Here is a 20,787-nt window from a genome sequence, read left to right as displayed (position 1 = left end):
TTCAACGAACTATTAAAGCCCAAAAGATGTTTTTTTATTTAGAACAAGTCAGAAATGACAGCCTCTTAATAACTAAACAGCTCTACGATGTAAACCTATCCAGCACATTTTCCTATTTTAATTCTATTGATGTGAGGTCAGAATTGCCAATGTCACCTTCAAACTCACTTCATACAGTTATCTTCTTCCCTAAATATTATTCATTTCATTCCCATAGACAGGTCATTTTTTGTAAGTGTCAGAAAATAAGTTTCCTATCCTGATTTGTCTCATCTTCAGAAGATATGACACAGAACAGATGATTCTTTATGTTAAACTTGACGAGAGAACATTCTGCAGAACATTTGAATCTTGTTTCTCACCAGCAGTCTTTGGGGTAGAAGGATGCCAGCTCAACTTTATCTAAACACGCTTGCAAGTATTTTACTGATCCATATAAGGGCAATCAGGGAAGTCATCCCTACAAGAAGGTCAAAGCATCCTCCATTAGATAAGTGGCCCTATCCTCATTGTTTTGGAAAACTGCTCCTTTGCACTAAGGAATCAGCGTTGCAAACTGACCCTTTTTCCTGCAGATGTGAAAGTCATAGCCAAAAGTTCTTCATTCTCTTGATAAGAAAATTATAGTTAATAGCACAGTGTCTGAGTTCCAGAGCCCCTTTAGCAATTTAATATCAGATCTTATGCTTTGGCTTGCTTCCAGACAAAACAGGGCAGCTCTTCGGAATCCTAACTCCTCCTGCTTGTTGTCCATTGTGCTTGGCTTTTTTCTTAAGGATGCTACCCACATTCCCAGCCTGCTCAAAAAACTGCACCCTTCTCCAGAGGGACATTTAAATTGTAAATGCCTCTATGTTTTCCTCTTTCTCACCCACTCATTTTGTTGATTTAATTTCACATGCACTATAACTGAATTAAACCCAACTGCTTCTCTAAATGCTATTTCTGTTAGGCAGAACTTAACTTTAGGGTGTGTTAGGCTCCATTCTGACAAGGGCCTCCTTTTTTCCATTTTCTATTATTCAACACACCTATGAAAAAGGTCTCTCATCTTTCCCACCGCAATTGAAACTGGGGCCTCTGGAATGTTTTTTTGGCCAGTGCAAAACTTCAGCAGCTCCTGCTACAGTGTCATTAGGTCATCCTTAATCATGCCTGAGAAATGAATGACTTCAGCACTAATTAATTTTTACAATACAGAAATTATTATTAGCTCTCCTAGGGCCTGGAAGCTAATGGAAAGAGCACTGACATGAAACTTGTCAAGATTGAGCATCATTTACCTTGGTTCAAGGTCTAAAACAAAACTAGCCTTGTTGAAACAAAAATACTGGGAAATATACCCAGCATCTTTATTATTAAAGGGCTTCCCTCTTACATTGGCTAGTATATAAACAGAGGAAGGAACAGGAAGCATCACAAGTGATCAACAATTCTTATTTTATTTAAATGTATTGGCTACCCACCTACAATGGGAAATGTACAAAGGCAGAGAAAACTTATTGGATCACAAAAGCAAACATAAATACCTCTTAATCCAGCCTTCTTCAACCAGGTTCATTCTGATTATTTTGGCTTCAACTATATGAATTGAAACTTAACTACAAGTGGGAAAAAAAAGACTACTGCACTGTGTGTGAGAGCGCATGCATGTGCATTCTCATACACATATCCACACTTAAAAAAAATAATAATAATGTAACCAACTCAGAAAATAAACTCAGCAAACTTAAAAAATAATGCAACTATCAAACTCAGAAATATATTTCTCACATCAACCATCTTGCAAAGAAGTGATAAGACATCTCTGAAACACTAACAAGGTCACTTGGATACAGGAAAGCAAGGGACAGCAGCAAACACACACATATCATTCCAAATAAAATCAAGCTAAGGTATTTATTACCTATTACTACCTATTTTAATAAGCACCACTTCACCACTCTGTCTCAAATATATCAACATGTATTCTATTTACCCCCAGTATTTACTCTATATATTAAGTCGCTGCACTTTTTGAGTACTGTGAGATTTTAAAAAACACAACCATATTTATCCATTCAGCAACATACTTCAATTTTTTTCTTGATTCTGTGCTAGAATGCGGTGTATTGCCAATTCTCCTCTTCCTCAGTGAGATGTCCCAAATGTTCTCTTCATAAGCTTGGCTGTTTTTAGGGGAAGAAGGCGGAGCCTCCTCGCTGACGGACCGTAGATCGTGACTCTCTGCGGCTATGGTCCGTGCTCTTTCGTTGGAGAGTCCTGATCATTACGATAATGGGCTGAAGCTGCCTTGGAGGGGCGGTGGAGTAAGGGGAAGCCGCAAGCCAGGTTGAGGGGAACCGCATCTCCCCCCTGGGTTGGTCTTTTTCCCCCCGAAGACAACTGCAGTGGTGGTTTAAAATGGCCACCCTGAAGAGGAGGACTCGGCTGGATTAAGATTTGTGCAGGAGGGAAGAAAGAGGTGGATAACATCTGAACCGGGACAACTGGGCAATACAACTAAACAAAAGTACCCTGGGATTAAGGAACCTTCCTGCTGGCCACTTTCTTTGCCAGGCAATTGACTTAATACATTCCTTCAGGATAGACAGAAGCCCTCCTCATTATTAACATGTGATGTATTTTGTTTCTTACTTTTTTCCCCTGGCATTCTTTTATGTTGGCCTTATCTTGAATTCTGGGAGTGATTAATTACCAATTCATGCCCAATCTGAAATTCATTAATTTGGTGTTGTTGGTTTTTTTACAGCCTCCCCGAGGTCTTCTTGGTCAGGCAGGATAAAGGAAAAACAGAAGATTAGCACTCAGTGGACAGTAGAGATAATGAAATCCTTTACAATTATCCTTTGGCTATTAATAGGGCAGGGAATAATAAACCAGAAAGTTAACTCTCCATTCCCAAATCATGCACTGTCTATCCACACTGCTTTCTGATTCTCTGCCAGAACAGAGTGATATGCCACCTTCCTTTTTGCCTTTGGAAGATACTGTAGTTTATAGGAGAAGGGATGTGTCACGCTTAAATTAGAACAAGTTTGGGTTTTTCTTTCTTTTTTTTTGCCTTTGAGGGAAAACAACAAATATAGCTAACCTTTATCCAGAAAATTCAGATTGCTCAACATTTTTTCTTTTCTTCACTATTGCTTCCTCCCACTGATAATTTCTTTAATTGGCCTCATTGGTCTCACTCACTGTTATTTCATCCAAGTACCTTTGTGTTGACCAATTCTGTTCTTGAACGGCTGGAGGATCATCATGTCAGAGTACTATGATTTTTTTTAATGGATTCTGTATTATTTTGCATTTCTGACAATCACCAGCCAATATCAACTTCAATTCTGAAATATTTTCTCCAGAAAATATCCACCTTCTCCACATTAACATTAACAGTACACTTGATGAGTACTTCCGGTGATTCCATGAAGGACACATTAAATTTTGGCATTCTGAAAATTTAGCCACTGCTTCTTCAACTACAAATGAGGGCCTACTGGTCCCGTGGGGGGGAAGGGGGGGATGGGAAAGAACCCCTGTTTGTGGTCCCATTTTGCAGTGGAAAAAGAGCAACTAACTCTTGAGATTTTTATCTCAGTATAAAAAGTAACTGTCCTCCAAACTTAGAGCCTTTTGCCATCAAGTTGAAATGCTACCTAATTATTCTTAAGTGGGCAGAAAACTATGCCAATATTAATTTGTTGCTCTGGTGCTGATCCCAATACTGCTTCTATTCACTGCAGTCACCTTATTTCTTTCCAGAGTACTGGTTTTATACACCTTAAGGCTTGGAACAAGGGGGAAACTACTATTTTATCTATAGTTGAGGGCTATTTAAGTTTACCTTACTTATGAGATGAAAACAACATTGTAGACATACAGCATAAAAAAAAGTTGCCAAGGTATATTTGTGCTGTAGGTAGGTACAAGTTAGAACATGCCCAGCATCTGTATCCAAAGTAAAGGTGATTTCTTGTGTCACTGTTTTCTTTCTGTTTCAAGGGTATCTTTACTATACTGTATTCTTCCAGGAGAAATTAATTACTAAGCATCAAATTCATTATATTCACCCCAGCAGATTTAGCTACCAATACTTTGCTGCTATGGACTAAAGAGAGGTTTCAAGTGAAACAAGAAAATGTTATTTTAAAATCCTGTTGTTTGGCTTGCCTGAGCAGCAATCTCATATATAGAATAAAATGAGTTAAAGTTATTTCATCACCTACAGGAAGGAGGATCAATGAATAGGAAAGAGAAGCTACAAAGAAAATTAAGAGATGCCTTTTGCAAAAGGCCATGGAACAATTTAGGAGAATAATTCTTCTCTGGCTAGTTAGGAAATACCACTTTCTAAATCCTATTTCATCTGAATTCCAAACCTCAAGCTAAGACTTCTTTTTGATTTTTTCCACAGACTTAACACTACTGGATTTGCTTTGCTAGAATATGTGCAGCCCACAATACAGATAAGCTTCAACAGATCCCGTGTACCAAAGCACCGATTCTTATTTTGTTCCCATTCCCTCTGCCTCTGATAAGATTTAGAAGCTTGTTTGTTTTTTGTTATATTTACACTATCTTCATTTATAATTTTAATTTGAGGGTATTAGAATAGGCAGATCTGCTATATATTGTCATTACTATACCTGATAATCTAGTCTTTCTCTTTCTAAAGTGTGCTATATGAAAGCTTGGCGAGCTGTGAAGTCTATATTTATGATCTAATCTGGTGAAGACCATGGTGAACAGAAGATTGTGATTTGGAATATAAAAGGAATAAACAGGATCATGAATAAAATGGATCATGAATTAATGAAATACAATAGATATCTGTTGTGTTTATGAAACCAAGAGAAAGGGGAAGGAGAGAATAGTTCTGAATGCAAATATTCTTATCTTATGGCCTGAAGTAAATGAACACATGCAACAAACTAAAAAAGTAAGTTTAATTATGTATAAAAGGCCTAATATCTAAGTTTCAAAAGTGTATCATCTGAATGTAATGAATATATATGAAAATAAAAATCTCTAAATTGGAGACACATGCATGATAAACTCTGGTTATGGGGGTGATTAAAAAAACAAGAATGAATGTGGGGAGAAATGCAACATTTTGAATGAATCTGAGGAAAAAGAAAAAAAATTATGTGACATAAATGGATGGGTGAGAATGAGATGAAACAGTATACCAAAAGTGATTATCCATTCACAAGTACAACTAAAAAAATGAGAATGATATCTACTAGGTATCTACTCAGAAAAGCTGTTATTGTTTCATGGGGTTAAGCTTAACACTACCGAAAAACAGAATCTGAAAAGATGACTACTTTGATTGTTTTTAACAAAAAATGGAGAGAAACAGTGAAAGATACAAGGATAATTGAAGATTCTGAATGTAGGACAATCATTTTTAGTGGTGTCAAAAATGGATCATAGGAAAAAATTGTCATGGAATAAAAAGGCAGAAATAACCTAGAGGGGATGTAGAATGATTCCAAGAAAAGAAAGTACAAGCCATTTATGACAAAATATTAAAAGATAGATAGTCTCATACCAAAATGAATGAAAAGTTGATATGAGGAAAGATAATATTGAATCTTCTTGGAAGTAGTTACTTGAAATTACATTGCAAAATATAACAAAAATGCATCAAATTATGAAAATGATAAATGTGAAAAAGACACTTGATAGAATGATTGAAAAAGAGTGTATGAGAAAAATGCAAATTAAAGTGTGATTATTACAAAAGAGATTTATTTAATATTGTATTTGAAGAAAAGGGTAGATGAAAGAATGTAATCAAACAGAGGAAGGTACAATAAAAAGAAACAGAAAATGCAGAGCAGTTTTGATTAAGATATTTTTAAATGCTATGGAAGTGGGTGGAGAGGACTGGATCAGGAGCTTCCAAGAAAAAAAAAGTATTAGAAAATATACATTATGAAACTATTTAGGATAAAATGAAGGAATGCTAAAGCATTTTAGAAATTTATATAAGAATGATGGTGATATGTCAACAAGCAAAACTGAAATGAATTCTATAAATGGGAGTGTGCCAGAAGAACTGAATGAAAGGAAAGTCAAGCATACTGGCTTAAACTATGGGAGACTGTATTTGTAGAATGATTTGTACATTAATTCCCCCATCATCTGGCGAATAATTTCATGGAGGTGCTTAGGAAGGTATCTGACAGAATTCTGATTGAAAGAGTGTAAGAAAGGCCAATGATAAGAAGTGCAATGCTGCTATTGGAGTTTATGCTAAACAGAGTATGTGCAGGTTACATTTTTGTTTTTTAGCAGATCGCTGAGAGACATATGAATGTGAGAAAGTTCATTCCATGTTTATTGATACAGAAAAAACGTGACATAGTAAACAGGTTTGAATTACAGAAAGTTTTACGGCAAAAAAGGCAAAAATTACACTAAAGTGAAGCATGCAGAAGGATTACCAAATGATTCAAAACAAGCAACGAGTAAGAACCACATGCCACCTTGGTTATTTAATATACTCATTTATGAAAGCATAAGGAATACTTGTAGTTATATATGCAAATTTCACAAAAATGGCAAAAAATATTTGTTGTTAGAATGTTTACTAAAGATAGAAAAGTCTTAATTTGGGCAAAAGCCAGTAAAAAACAGTGGGTTAGTCTGCAGTTAGTTTGACAAGGAAAAACACCTGTGTTTGAGAGTACATTTCTGCCCACTTTGTTTATATAGAAATGAGAGTAAAATAAGACACATAAAAGTAGATGATGTACAATGGAAAGGGATTAGATAAGAAATATATATGGTAATATACACTGCTCAAAAAAATAAAGGGAACACTTAAACAATACAATGTAACTCCAAGTCAATCACATTTCTGTGAAATCAAACTGTCCACTTAGCAACACTGATTGACAATCAATTTCACATGCTGTTGTGCAAATGGAATAGACAACAGGTGGAAAGCATAGGCAGGTGGCAAGACATACCCAATAAAGGAGTGGTTCTGCAGGTGGTGACCACAGACCACCTCTCAGTTCCTATGCTTTCTGGCTGATGGTTTGGTCACTTTTGAATGCTGGCGGTGCTTTCACTCTAGTGGTAGCATGAGACGGAGTCTACAACCCACACCAGTGGCTCAGGTAGTGCAGCTCATCCAGGAATGGCACATCAATGCGAGCTGTGGCAATAAGGTTTGCTGTGTCTGTCAGCGTAGTGTCCAGAGCATGAAGGCACTACCAAGAGACAGGCCAGTACATCAGGAGATGTGGAGGAGGCTGTAGGAGGGCAACAACCCAGCATCAGGACTGCTACCTCCGCTTTTGTGCAAGGACAGGAGGAGCACTGCCAGAGCCCTGCAAAATGACTTCCAGTGGGCCACAAGTGTGCATGTGGCTGCTCAAACTGTCAGAAACAGACTCCATGGGGGTGGTATGAGGGCCCGACGTCCACAGGTGGAGGTTGTGCTTACAGCCCAGCACCGTGCAGGACGTTTGGCATTTGCCAGAGAACACCAAGATTGGCAAATTTGCCACTAGCGCCCTGTGCTCTTCACAGATGAAAGCAGGTTCACACTGAGCATATGTGACAGACGTGACAGGGTATGGAGACGCCATGGAGAACGTTCTGCTGCCTGCAACATCCTCCAGCACAACTGGTTTGGCAGTGGGTCAGTAATGGTGTGGGGTGGCATTTCTTTAGGGGGTCGCACAGCCCCCCATGTGCTCGCCAGAGGTAGCCTGACTGCCATTAGGTACCGAGATGAGATCCTCAGACCCCTTGTGAGACCATATGCTGGTGTGGTTGGCCCTGGGTTCCTCCTAATGCACGACAATGCTCGACCTCATGTGGCTGGAGTGTGTCAGCAGTTCCTGCAAGACGAAGGCATTGATGCTATGGACTGGCCCACCTGTTCCCCAGACCTGAATCCAATTGAGCACATCTGGGACATCATGTCTCGCTCTATCCACCAACGCCACGTTGCAGCACAGACTGTCCAGGAGTTGGGGGATGCTTTAGTCTGGGTGTGGGAGGAGATCCCTCAGGAGACCATCCACCACCTCACCAGGAGCATGCCCAGGCGTTGTAGGGAGGTCATATAGGCACGTGGAGGCCACACACACCACTGAGCCTCATTTTGAGTTGTTTTAAGGACATTACATCAAAGTTGGATCAGCCTGTAGTGTTTTTTTCCACTTTAATTTTGAGTGTAACTCCAAATCCAGACCTCCATGGGTTGCTAAATTTGATTTCCATTGATAATTTTTGTGTGAGTTTGTTGTCAGCACATTCAAATATGTAATGAACAAAGTATTTAATAAGAATATTTCATTTATTCAGATCTAGGATGTCTTATTTTTGTGTTCCCTTTATTTTTTTGAGCAGTATAGGAAGAGGTTAGGAAAGAATGAGAAGTAAATAGACCAAATTGAAAAGTGAGTGGCCATTATGAAAATATATTGAGGTGGTTTAGTCCTCCAGAGAATGAAAGAAATTGCAAACAAATCTAGGAAGGAAGAATCCTTGGACTGAAAGGAAGGGGAGGAAGCAAAAAAAAAAAAAAATCATAGCAGAATAGAGTTGATGAGACCCTGAAAACAATGTTTAATGTTTAAAGAACAAAATTAGTATGTATGCATTAGTATATGGAAAAATATGGATACAGTGAATTAGTCCAAACCAGGAAAAAATCTAAATGTAGCTCTTCTTACATGCACATATGGAATCAGAAGAAGCAACTTACAAAACATCTATCAGCCTAAGCAAAGATTTGGCTGCTTTTACAGTTCAAGTACCTCTTTCAAAGGATTCGAACAGTCGCAGTTTACTGTGAATGTATTCCCTGTGCAATCTTGCTTTTAATGTTACACAAGTTAATTGGGCAATTCAGTACAGATTCCAATAACAATGCTCACCAACTTGTGAAATTTCCTATTGTTAAAGGAAGGAACTGATCCTATCTTTTTGGTATCTTTTGGTAAGCCCATGGCCAGAGATTTTTTTGTTAGCAAAGCTGCAGCTCCTCCTCTGAATTACCAGCAGGTGGTGGCAACTTGTCACAAATGAAGCTGACTTGGGTGGCATTGTGAGTCTTTAAAAGCTGAAGGTGTTCACATATCATTCTCTCAAGGGACAGAAGATTCCCTCTCCTCTCTTATTCATGGATAGATAGAGAAAAAGTTATAGCTAACTACCTCTCATTTCAAATCCCCCAAACTTCTAATCAGGGCTGCATATTTTTTTACAGTGAACATATCTCCCTGCCAGGCAAAGCTTTCCTTCCAAAGCTCTTTGCTGCAGTTAAGAGGAAATTGAATTAAACTGTGAGAATAGAATTTAATTTCCAGGCTGTTTGATTTGATCACGCTCCCTACTCCCTGATTCATCTGGGAGTTTCTCCCAGAACATATAAAGGTTGCACAGAACAAAAACCTGATACAGCTCTTAAGGGAAGAGTAGATTATTAACACAGACCCAGAAAGACTTGGCTTCCCACCGCTAACGTGGTGTTTTCAACACATGAAAAATGAGTCACTGGCTTTAAGTCCTTTTCAAAGAATGTATGATAAAAACTGAGAAGAGATAAAGCAAAAAGAGACATGGGTAATGAAAAGCACAATGAAGAAAGTGCCTCCAGGAGCAAGTTCAGAAGATGTCAGATAGTCACTTCTTCCAACAGATGCTTGTAGAGCAAACATTCACTGAAATATCTTTTTTTTTTTTTTGTCTTTTAATGACCTCATAATCCCTTGCATTGGGGTAGAGTGGGGTAACTGAATGGAGCTGAGTGTTTACTGGCCAGGTGCCCTTCCTGTCACCAATGCAGAGTTTGCAGCTGATATTTACTCATTGTTCCCAGAGAGAGAAATACCTGCCGCTACCTAGGATCGAACTTATAGTCTGCATGATTATGAGTCGAGAGCTCCACCTCTAGGCCACTGCACCACTCATTCACTGAAAGATCATCTACTGTAGCAAATCTCTTTGGTAGTGCCGGACAGTTCTCGAGGAATTCTTACATGTCTTACTCTCTGCACACGTGATCTTTCTTTCTCCCCCTTCTCCAACCTGCTATTTTTCATACACATACATACTCACACATTGCTCTTCATATATAAATATGTGTGGGTGTATGCTTATTTCACTTCATCTTCTCAACAACTTTTGAGATAGGATAGCTTGAGAGTTGATACGATGTGGCCCACAGAGCAGCTCAAGCCAAGTCCTCCAATAAGAATTGATTGAACCTGTTTGTGATAGTCTAGTGTGGGAACAAAAGACAACTGCTTTGACCAACTGTCTAGCAAGTTTTGCCATTTTATAAGTCTTCTTCCTTTTATTATTGTCCCTGTTGCATTCTGAAAATACAATGAAGCCAGTGTCCAGAAAGGAATCAAAGTATGTGTTCATAGAAAGGCATCAGAGTATGTCCAAATGGAAATTGGAAATTAGAGACCGTGGTGTGATTAAATGTGTTTGCACTATACTATTTCAGCCTTCCTCACTCGTGCTCTTTTGAATTAAAAAGGGCACCACCTTTCAGAAATGTGCATTAAGAGACGGATTAGTACATTACAGATAAGTTTACACATTTGTACAGCTTGCTTCACGATTCCTAGCCTCTCAGAGATACTCTTATGCCAGATGCACACAGCTACTACTATCTTCTCTTATCTGTCTCTCCATTTTATTCAATGAGATATATTCTCCAAAAAGCAAGGTGTCAATCAGGATGCATCATATCAAATTTAACCATTACCAGAAGAGTTAAGGGAGCACTATTATTAAAAGCTGCTTTCAGACAGCTCCTTCATTTCCAGCAGAATAGCTACCTCCCCAAAGCCAAAAAAACTACAACCTTTTTTCCCCCATTGCCCAAATTCTCTGGCAGGTATCATATTCACTTTTACCTTGAAATCTTCTTAAGTAATTCTTTTAAATAAGGTAACAAGCAATATGTGCTTGTCTGGATCAGGCCAGCCAGGTTCCATCCTTGCTGTTGATCTGAATTCAAATAAAGCTCCTTCTGTACAGGCCAATTAAAAAATATGCATGGCAGCTACACATACCTATCCCAAACTGATTTTTTTCTATTTCCCTATGTTAAATATTTTGGTTTGCTGAAATGCAAATATTTTCAGGCTAAATATAGACAGAAAATAAGACCTAAACACCGCTAAATGTAAGTAACAAAAAGACAGGTATGACAAACTAGCACATGAACTTAGGTAAAATCAGTGTATATATAGGATGAGGGTTTAAACATTTAATACAATTAAATCTATTTAAATTGCAACATTAATTTAGCCTTTCTCCGTAGAAATTAAATAAATGGTACAATCAACTTTTTCCCTGCTGTTACCCAACCCATTCATTGCTAAGAAAACTGTACATTTCTATATAAAATTTCTGTCAATTTTACGAACAGTTACATGGGCAGTCCAAAGATGACAGCTGGGCCAGTTATATCATATTAATTATATTTTCTCATGAAGAAAACATAATGAAACCCCATGTAAAGACTTAAGTGCCCCAAAAGGAGGCACAGATAAAGCAACTTATGCATTGGCATTTCTAGATACCCAGCATTCACCAACTTAAATTCTGCAGCCTTAATGTAAAAGAAACGTGGATAAGGGACAAGCTAAAAGGAGGTTATGGGACCTGAAATACATCCCATAAAGTGTGAAAAACTATAAGGGGAAAGAGAGAGGGTCAAAGAGCCATTCTTGAAGGATTTGGTTCTTGAAGAACACCCTTTGATGGCCTTGAATTTATGAAAGTAATTTACTCCCCAGCCCAGAAAATTCTGATCTCGTGTTGCATAGGTAAACATCAAAGCCAGACTACCCCCCCCAAAAAAGGAATAACAGAAAAGCCAATTTCTAGCTCAGAACACTTACCCTGTTAGGTGTGTAAGTAGAATAGTAACAGTGCAATAAATCTTGGGTATCTTCTCCTTTTAGATCACCACAAATCACAACCTGTTCAAAGTATAAAAGTAGTACACTTTTTGAGTCCTTTCTAACGAGTAAGTAACTCAGTAAGAAAACTGTCCAGCAGAGACTTACTGATTGGACTTACTGATAAACTTGGGCTTAGAAGGAGAAATATTTGCTCTCCCTGGATGCACTGAACAGGACATTCACGGTGTGTAACATAAGAGCGCTAGATAGAATTCACTGACATTTTCTTTTATTGGGAAGAGTCATATTTATTAGGTGTAGTTTTTTTCCCTCCTGCTCTTTCTTTTTAGTCTCCCTCCAAAACTTAGAAATTAGAAATACTCTAATTTTTTTAGCTCTTCTTACGGCTTATGAGGTTTCTGCTCCAGTTTGACCTACTTTTTAAAATTAAGGCTATTCAAAATGTACCACAAATCCTGGAGTTCAGAAGAGGAATAGAAGTTAAGCTTTGCCAAAAAATGACCTTGGCTTTTAGACTGGCAATGATAACAGAGAACATCATACAAATTGTCACAATTCATAACCATAAAGAAAGGGAGAAAAGTAAACAAGTAAAAAAATGATATCAATCACCAAATAGTAACTGCAAAGAAACTAATCTGTAATAACAAACTATTTACTGAAGTTCTTCTAACACAATGCAAAAAGAACTTGAAATCTTGTGCAGATTGGCCTTGTTTCACCCTGTACCAGTTAATGAAGGCTCAGAGCAGGAGTCAAGACAACTATTGTGGAAGTTGTCCAAGGACAGAGAGATCTCACTATTGGTAAGGAAAATACAGAGCAGACTCAAGAAATAAAGGACAGAACTTCAATAATTCTACTTGTGAAAATCTCAAAGCTTCCCTCTAGTCCCCAACTTACAACCATTCATTTTACAATGGTTCAAAGATATGACAGTCTCAGAAAAAGTAATATACAACCCAGCCTTGACATTATGATCATCACACTGTCCCTGCAGCCACGCAATTGGGTACTTATCAGCCAGCTTGCATTTATGATCCTTGCAGCACGTTATGCTCACATGATTGTGATTTGGGTCATTCCCAGCTGGCTTCCAACAAGGAAAATCAATTGGGAAAGATTTACTTAACAACTGTGTGAATCATTCAACAATCATGCGATTCACAGTAAAAAATGGTCATTAAATTAGGTCAGGTTATATGATGACTTGCTTAACAACCACATCTTTTTGCAACCAAAATTCTGATCTCATTTGTGGTTATAAGTTGAGGACTATCTGTGTTTTTATAGATTTAATTGAAATAGATATGGAAATGGGAACTTACTATAAGAATATTAATTGATATTTAACAAAGTGATGAATAAAGTTAAAATGAATTATGAGAACTGCAATGGGAAGACTATTATCAGCTCCCAAAATTAAGCGATCAGATTAATACCTTTGAAATAAATAGATGATTCAGAACGTAACTGAGAAAAGAGAATACCATGCAGAATCTGACTATATATATATGCAGGTCTTGGCGTGTTCGGGTCTTTTCCCGTGTAAGATTGTGAGTATCTTGCATAGGAAAAGACCCGAACACATCAAGACCCGCATACCTGTACCCGTGAAAATCTACAAATATATATATATAAAACTTAAGAATATATATATATATATGGTATTCAGCTTTGTTTGGGTATTTTCCCGTCATTATAGTTGTGCTTTTAAAGTTGTAGCAACGTTTCGGCAGAATCATCTGCCATCATCAGGCTTCTGATGATACAATACAGAAGCCTGATGATGGCAGATTCTGCCAAAACGTTGCTATAACTTTAAAAAGCACAACTATAATGACGTGGGAAAATACCCAAACAAAGCTGAATACATGTAAGTACCCGCAAAAACTTAAGAATAGATAGATAGATAGATAGATAGATAGATAGATAGATAGATAGATAGATAGATAGATAGATCATTATTCGGGTTTTCTCCCGCATAAAATTGGAAGTATCTAGGCGACGTTTCGATGAAGTCTCATTCATCATCTTCAGGCTTGTGTCTTCAGCTTTGTGCTTCTCGGAGTAATGTGAACTTGCAGCTGCTTCTTCCTTTTAACTGCTAGTGGGGGTGTGCCTTGATTGGGTGGAGGCTTGGCTGTGTTCTGATTGGGTGGGGGTGTGTGTGTTCTCATTGGTTGGGGGTTTGGCTGTGTTCTGATTGGCTGGGGGTGTGTTCTGTTCAGGTGGGGGCTTGGTTGTACTTGCCAAGATACTTCCAATTTTACACAGGAGAAAGCCCGAATAACCAAAGATCCACATACAAATACCTGCAAAAACGTGTGTGTGTGTGTGTGTGTGTGTGTGTATGTATGTATGTATGTATGTATGTATGTATATGTATATGTATATGTATATATATATATATATATATATATATATATATATATATATATATATATATATATATATATATATATATATATATTTATGTAGGTCTAGGTGTGTTTGGGTCTTTTCCCATGTAAGATTAAGAGTATCTTGGCAACGTTTCGGCGAGGTCCCACTCGCCATCCTCAGGCTGGTGCTTTCGGCTTCGTGCCAGTGCAAGCAGTGTGTGATTGCAGCTGCCATCTCTCTATAAATACTGGTGGTGGGAGCGGGTGTGCTGGGCTGGTTGGCTGCGCTGCTGCCTCTTGATTGGTTGATGGGGTTGATGTTGGTATAATGGGCTGTGTGATGGCCTTGTGAGTTTTGTTGTGGAGATATCCTGGATCTTGTGCTTTAATCTCCTGGGCTGTTTGTTTTGTAGTGATCTTTTTTCCATTAGCCTCTCGTGTTTTAATGGCTTGGGTAATGGGTTGTGTGATGGGCTTGTGAGTTCTTTTTTATATATATATATATAAATTTTATTGATTTTACAATTAAAACAAACCGACAACACATACATAAATGAAAAAGAGAGAAAAGAAAGGGAGAAGAAAATAGAAAGAAAAAAATAGAAAACAATTAAAAACATTCTCATCTTCAACAGTTTGTAAGACCTCTTTTTTATCCTTATTTTATGCCATATACACACACCTAATACTTACATATATCTGTGTATCACTACTATGGATTTATCCTATCCTCTTTTGCCTTTTAGTGTGAAGTCTATCTTTGGTCTATCCATTTGTACCAGCAGTTCCAGCTGTTGTAGTATATTGAAGTGTATTTTTTAATGCCAAAGTTAATTTGTCCATTTCTGCACAACTTGAAATTTTTTGAATGATCACCTCCTCTGATGGAACATGAGGCTGCTTCCAACATTGTGCAAAAGCCAATCTGGCCGCTGTCAAAATGTGTATTATTATATATTTCACTTTTTTTGATATTTGTTTATCAAAGATCCCTAACAGAAAGGATTCTGGTTTGAATTCAATCTGTTATCTTGTCATTTCTTCCAGCCAATTTCTAATTTTCTGCCAATATTTTTGAGCTTCTGTACAGGACTACCACATATGGAAAAAAGTTCCCTCTTTTTTTTTTTTTGTGCATTTCCAGCAATTCGGACTCATATTGGGGTGCATCTTCGCTAATCTCGAAGGAGGAAGGTGCGAACTATAAAACATTTTATAGGCATTTTCTTTGTATGCTACCGATTTTGTAATTTTATTATTTCTACCCCAGACCTTTTCCCATTCTGTTATGGTGATGCTATGTCCTATATTCCTACTCCAGGCTATCATGTTCCTTTTTACAATTTCTTCTTCTAATTCTACTTCTAATAAATAATTATAAAATTTTGTTATATTTTTTTTTGCCTGATCCTAATAAAATTTTATCTAATTGCTGGAGTTTATTGTTAATTCTAAATTCTTTCTTGTCCTGTTTATATCTACTTTGAATTTGAAGATATTCCCACTGATCAATTTTTAGTCCCCACTCTTGAAGTTCTTGCCACGATTTCAAATTTCCTTGTGTATCCAATAGATCCTTATATTTAATCATTTTAGTGATATCCAGATTATTTGGGTGAATCATCACCTCCATTGTTGAAATCCAAATTGGTATTTTTAAATAGTGTTTTTTCCGTATTTTCTTCCAATTGGTTAATAATGAGTCTCTGATTAGGTGTCTGTGAAAATATTTCTGGCTAGTTTTTCCTACATCCCATAAAAAAGCATGCCACCCCCTTTGCAAGTCATGGCCTTCTAAGAATAATATTCTTTTATTGGTTAAATTCACCCATTCCTTCAACCATACTAAAGAGGCTGCACTATAATACAACTCCCAATTTGGAAGTGCCAGACCTCCCCTGCTCTTCATATCCTGCATTGCCTTTAAATTTATTCTAGGTTTTTTCCCTTGCCAAATAAATTTTACAGTTATTTTATTAAGTTCTTCAAAAAAAAAATTGTGTACTTTAATTGGGATCATCTGAAATATATATAGGAATTTTGGAAGAATATTCATTTTAATAGCAGAAATCCTGCCTAATAATGAAAGTTGCAGCTTGCCTCATGTTTCTAAATCCTTCTTTACCTGTTGCATCAATTTATCATAATTATTTTCTTTGTGTCTTACAATGTGCTGTCAACCATATTCCTAAGTATTTAACTTTCTTTATCACTTGTATTCCCATAACTTCTTCTAGTTCTATTTTCTGTTTTTCTGTTAAATTTTTAGTCATTAATTTTGTTTTCTTTCTATTAATTTTAAGTCCTGCAACTGCTCCAAATTGTTCTAATTCATTCATCAATTTTTGTCCTCTTTCTATTGGTTCCTCAATGAAAAAAATCATATCATCCGCAAATGCTTGCAACTTATATTCTTCTTTCTTAACCTTTAATCCTTTTATGTCTGGGTTCTGTCTAATTCGCATTAGTAATGCTTCTAACGATAATATGAAGAGCAGGCGTGAGAGTGGGCAGCCCTGTCTGACTTCTTTTTCTATTTTTATTGGGCGGGTATATTCCCCGTTTATTATAATATTAGCCTGTTGTGTATCATAAATGGTTGTTATAATATTTTCAAATTTGGTGCCTAAATTCATATTATAAATTTTTTGGACTAAAAATTGCCAATTTAAATTATCGAAGGCCTTCTCTGCATCTAAAAACATAAGTGCAATTTGTTTTTCGGGGTGGGCTTCGTAAAATTCTAAGACATCTAGTACTATTCTTAAGTTCCTGATTTGTCTGGTCGGGAGAAATCCATTTTGATCTTCATATATACGCTCATTTAACATTCTTTTTAGTCTACTTGCTATAATAGAAGTGAATATTTTGTAATCAGTATTTAACAGTGAAATCGGCCTATAATTATGTATATTTCGGGGATCCGAATCCTCCTTCGGGATCAGCGAAATCAATGCCCCCCTCCATGAGTCCGGCATCCTGGCTGCCAATAAGACATCATTAAAAACTTCCACCATAAGAGGTCCTATTTGTTCTGCTATTGCCTTGTACAGCTCCCCTGGAATCCCATCTGGTCCCGGGGATTTATTGTTTTTCTGGTTCTCTATTGCTGATTTCAATTCAAACCAAGTAATGTCTTTGTTTAATATTTTTTCCATTTCTTCCCCAATTGCTTTATCTTTCACTTCATCTAAATAGTTTCTTATTCTATCTTTGTTAACTTCTTCCTTTTTATATAACTCTTCAAAATACTTATGGGCAATTTCTTTTTTCTGTTCTATCTCCTGTTGTATATCCCCCTTTCCATCTATTAGCTGGTATATCAATCTCTTTTCTTTCCTTTTTTTTAGTCTATATGATAGCCATCTCCCTGGCTTATTAGCATGCTCAAAATAAGTTTGTCTAGTTGTATTCAAATTTATAATCATTCTCTCTTGTTCAATTAAATTCAGTTTATGTTTAGTTATTATTATCTGATTTTGCAATTTTGAATCCTTTGGGGTACTCTGTAATTGAGTTTCTAATTCCTTAATTTTTTGTTGTAATTTGTTTTGCTAGGCGTATTTTTCCTTATTCCTCTTGGCGTTATAAGAGATTGTTATACCTCTTATTACTGCCTTCATTGTATCCCAAATGTTTTGTTTCATAGTTGCTCCATTATCATTTTTCTTTAAGAAATAATTTAATTCCTCCTTGAGTTTGTTGGTTTGTTCTTTTTCTCTTATTAACTGAGTATTTAACGTCCATCTTTTCTTGGGTTTTTCCCTACCCTTCCATATTATCTGAATTGGATTGTGATCTGCCCATTCATTAGGTAAAATTTCAATCCCTTTTATCTCATTTGCTATTTCCTCATTCATCCATGCCATATCAATTCGTGTCCATATTTGATGAGGATTTGAATATAATGTAAATTGTTTTTTCTCGGGATGTGATCTTCTCCATATATCAATCAAATTTAACGCCTTCATCATTTCCATACATATCTTGGGAAGCTCTCTTCCCCCCGCTTTGTTCTTCCCCCCATTACTGTGGTCTTTTTGATAATCAGCAATAGAATTAAAGTCTCCTATGATACAAATATTTCTTTTTTTCCAATCCTACTATTTTTCCATAAAGATGCTTAAAAAACTCTTTTTGATCTCCGTTCAGGGCATAGATTACCACTAAGAGAATTGGGATGGCATTAATCCAGATCTGCAAAACCAGAGTTCTTCCCTCAGAATCCGACCATATTAAATCTGCTTTCAAATCCTCTTTAACATATACTGCAATCCCTTTCTTTTTCCCCATGTCTGCTGGTGCGGTAAATAGCTTCCCTAATTTTGGACATTCTAGGTATTTTTCATCTGTTTTCTTTATATGATTTTCTTGTAGGCATATTATATCAGCATTTTGTTTGATTAGTTTAGCTATTATCCTTTTCCTTTTTATCATCGAGTTTAAACCATTTATATTAATTGATAGTAGTTTCTTTTCTTCTTCCATTTAATTAATTTTGTCTTGCTCTTTGTCTTGTAATGGCTCCGGTCTCTCCTTGTGCCTGAAAATGTGTCCTACTTTCTTCTCTCTCCTGATGTAGATGAGTATTTCCTTGATTTCCTAAAGTTCCATCTCTGTTCTTATGATAGCCATGTTTAATATAGGCCTTAATTTGAGGGGAGGGGCTTAATTTGATTTTATGCCTATAAAGCATGCTGGGACCTCCTATTGGGGGAGGCCGTATTGTTGGAGAAACATATATATATATATATATATATATATATATATATATATATATATATATGTATTTATATATTTATGCATATGCATATGCATATGCATATGTTATATGTAGTAGTTAGGAGAACATTGTTATTAATGTAGAATGTGGTAATTAAAAATGACTTTATTATGATAAACTTTTATAATGAATTAAAGGGAATAAAATGGAGGAATGTATAAGGTAAAGGGGTGGCAAATTGACAATGAAAGGGGATAACTTTTAGATAATTAGAATTTGGATGAAATTTATTGAACAATGAATGGAACAATAGTATGTGATAAACTTACAAATGTGACAGATAAAAGTAAATATGTGTAATGAGGATAGTAATGAAACCAGAATTTTGATAATATTGTAAAATAAGGCACGAGAATATTTAAAGAAAAATGAAATAAGCTACAAAATAAATTGAAATTGGATAAAATGAGTGTAATGAATATAATAATAAATGTGAATATTTAAAGAATGAAATAAGTAATAATATATGAAATTGAATATGAAAGCTGAATATGTAAACATGGTCATGTTTGTATTGAAATGTAAAAACCTGGAACTTTGTTCACCCAAAGAGATGTTTTTTAAAACATAAAAATAAAAAAATTATTGCTAGAGGATTATCTGTGTTTTGATATCCCAGACATTTCTTACACAATGCTATTACTTTTCTCTCTCCAAATTAGTCACCTGCTTTTTGGTGCCATTCACCTCCTTTACCACAGCTCCTAGAATCAATAGTTAATAACTGCTGGGAATACAGGAGTTGTCTCTCAACTCCTAGGAAACTATTAGATTGGGGAACATTGCTCTAAATGCTGCGTATTAAATCTTACCCTGCCCAACACAGTACCTGTTTGAGTGTCAGATAGAATGCAGCAGTGGCTCGGGCCATCTCAGGGAGGACAACAGGAATCTTCACAAGTCTCTCTGAGAAGACAGTTAGGATCTGCCCAGCTTTCTTCACAAATTCTTCATGGTCAGTATAGCTCGCTGCCCGGAGAAGATTAGAAACTGCAACAGAGTTGGGGCTGGGTTCTGCACCATCTTGATCTATAACAAAGGTCAGTAAATTAACCGTTTTTTGAACTTAAAAAAATTTACACACTTTTTAATTAAAGGGTTTTTTGTAATGCTCTGACATCTTCTACACTGTAAAGCAAAAATGGGGGTGCAAAGGGGAACCAATTAACATTGTGCCATCACAATACAGGCACAGTCCCTTTTTGTATGGACATTGTGACTTGCATGCAAATACAAGGGGAGTGCAGCTTGCATTCCACTTTCATGACACTTATTTTCTCACATTGTCAGTTTCTTTCTCAACTGTCATGTTCTTCAATGTTTCAGCCTTAAGAGGTTCAATTTCTTTTAATCCCATTAAATTAAGTGGGGCCAAATCCCAATAAAATAGGAATAGGTGAGAACTGTTACACTGTATAATTGTCAGGGATTTGCTTCTGGGTCTTAGAATTCACACTGTGTGCTCCCCATGTCTGACTGCAGTCAGTCAACTGCTCTCAGGAGGCTTACCCAATTCCTATCTAACATCAGGCTATCTAGGACAATAGCCAAAGATCATTTAAGTCACATTATAGTCTACATGTACCTTGACGTTTTGCCAACTAGACTGTTCTACTTAATACCAACAAATGACAGCCAACGCTACTGAGAACATGTTAAATAACATAAAAGCATTAAAATCCAATAAATGTATAAGCAATAATAA

General features: G+C 36.5%; 1 protein-coding gene across 2 annotated transcripts in view; it reads right to left on the bottom strand.

Annotated features, from left to right (window-relative positions):
* The window catches only part of SPATA20 (spermatogenesis associated 20), a 59,142-nt gene that overhangs the window by 2,900 nt on the left and 35,455 nt on the right, over positions 1-20,787 (bottom strand). For both annotated transcript variants that reach the window (XM_087955875.1, XM_087955874.1), the window contains exons 14-15: positions 19,912-20,111; positions 11,892-11,972 (exon numbers count right to left, since the gene is read on the bottom strand). In XM_087955875.1, coding sequence (XP_087812001.1) covers positions 11,892-11,972; positions 19,912-20,111 — 281 coding nt within the window. The remainder of the gene's footprint in view (positions 1-11,891; positions 11,973-19,911; positions 20,112-20,787) is intronic.

The sequence above is a fragment of the Notechis scutatus genome, chromosome 2 (genome assembly GCF_049901735.1).
Source record: "Notechis scutatus isolate UNSWTSFEM ecotype Mainland chromosome 2, rNotScu1.2, whole genome shotgun sequence".
Taxonomy (NCBI): Eukaryota; Metazoa; Chordata; class Lepidosauria; order Squamata; family Elapidae; genus Notechis; species Notechis scutatus.
Note: the sequence above shows the minus strand (reverse complement) of the source record. Positions and strands in the feature narration are given on the sequence as shown.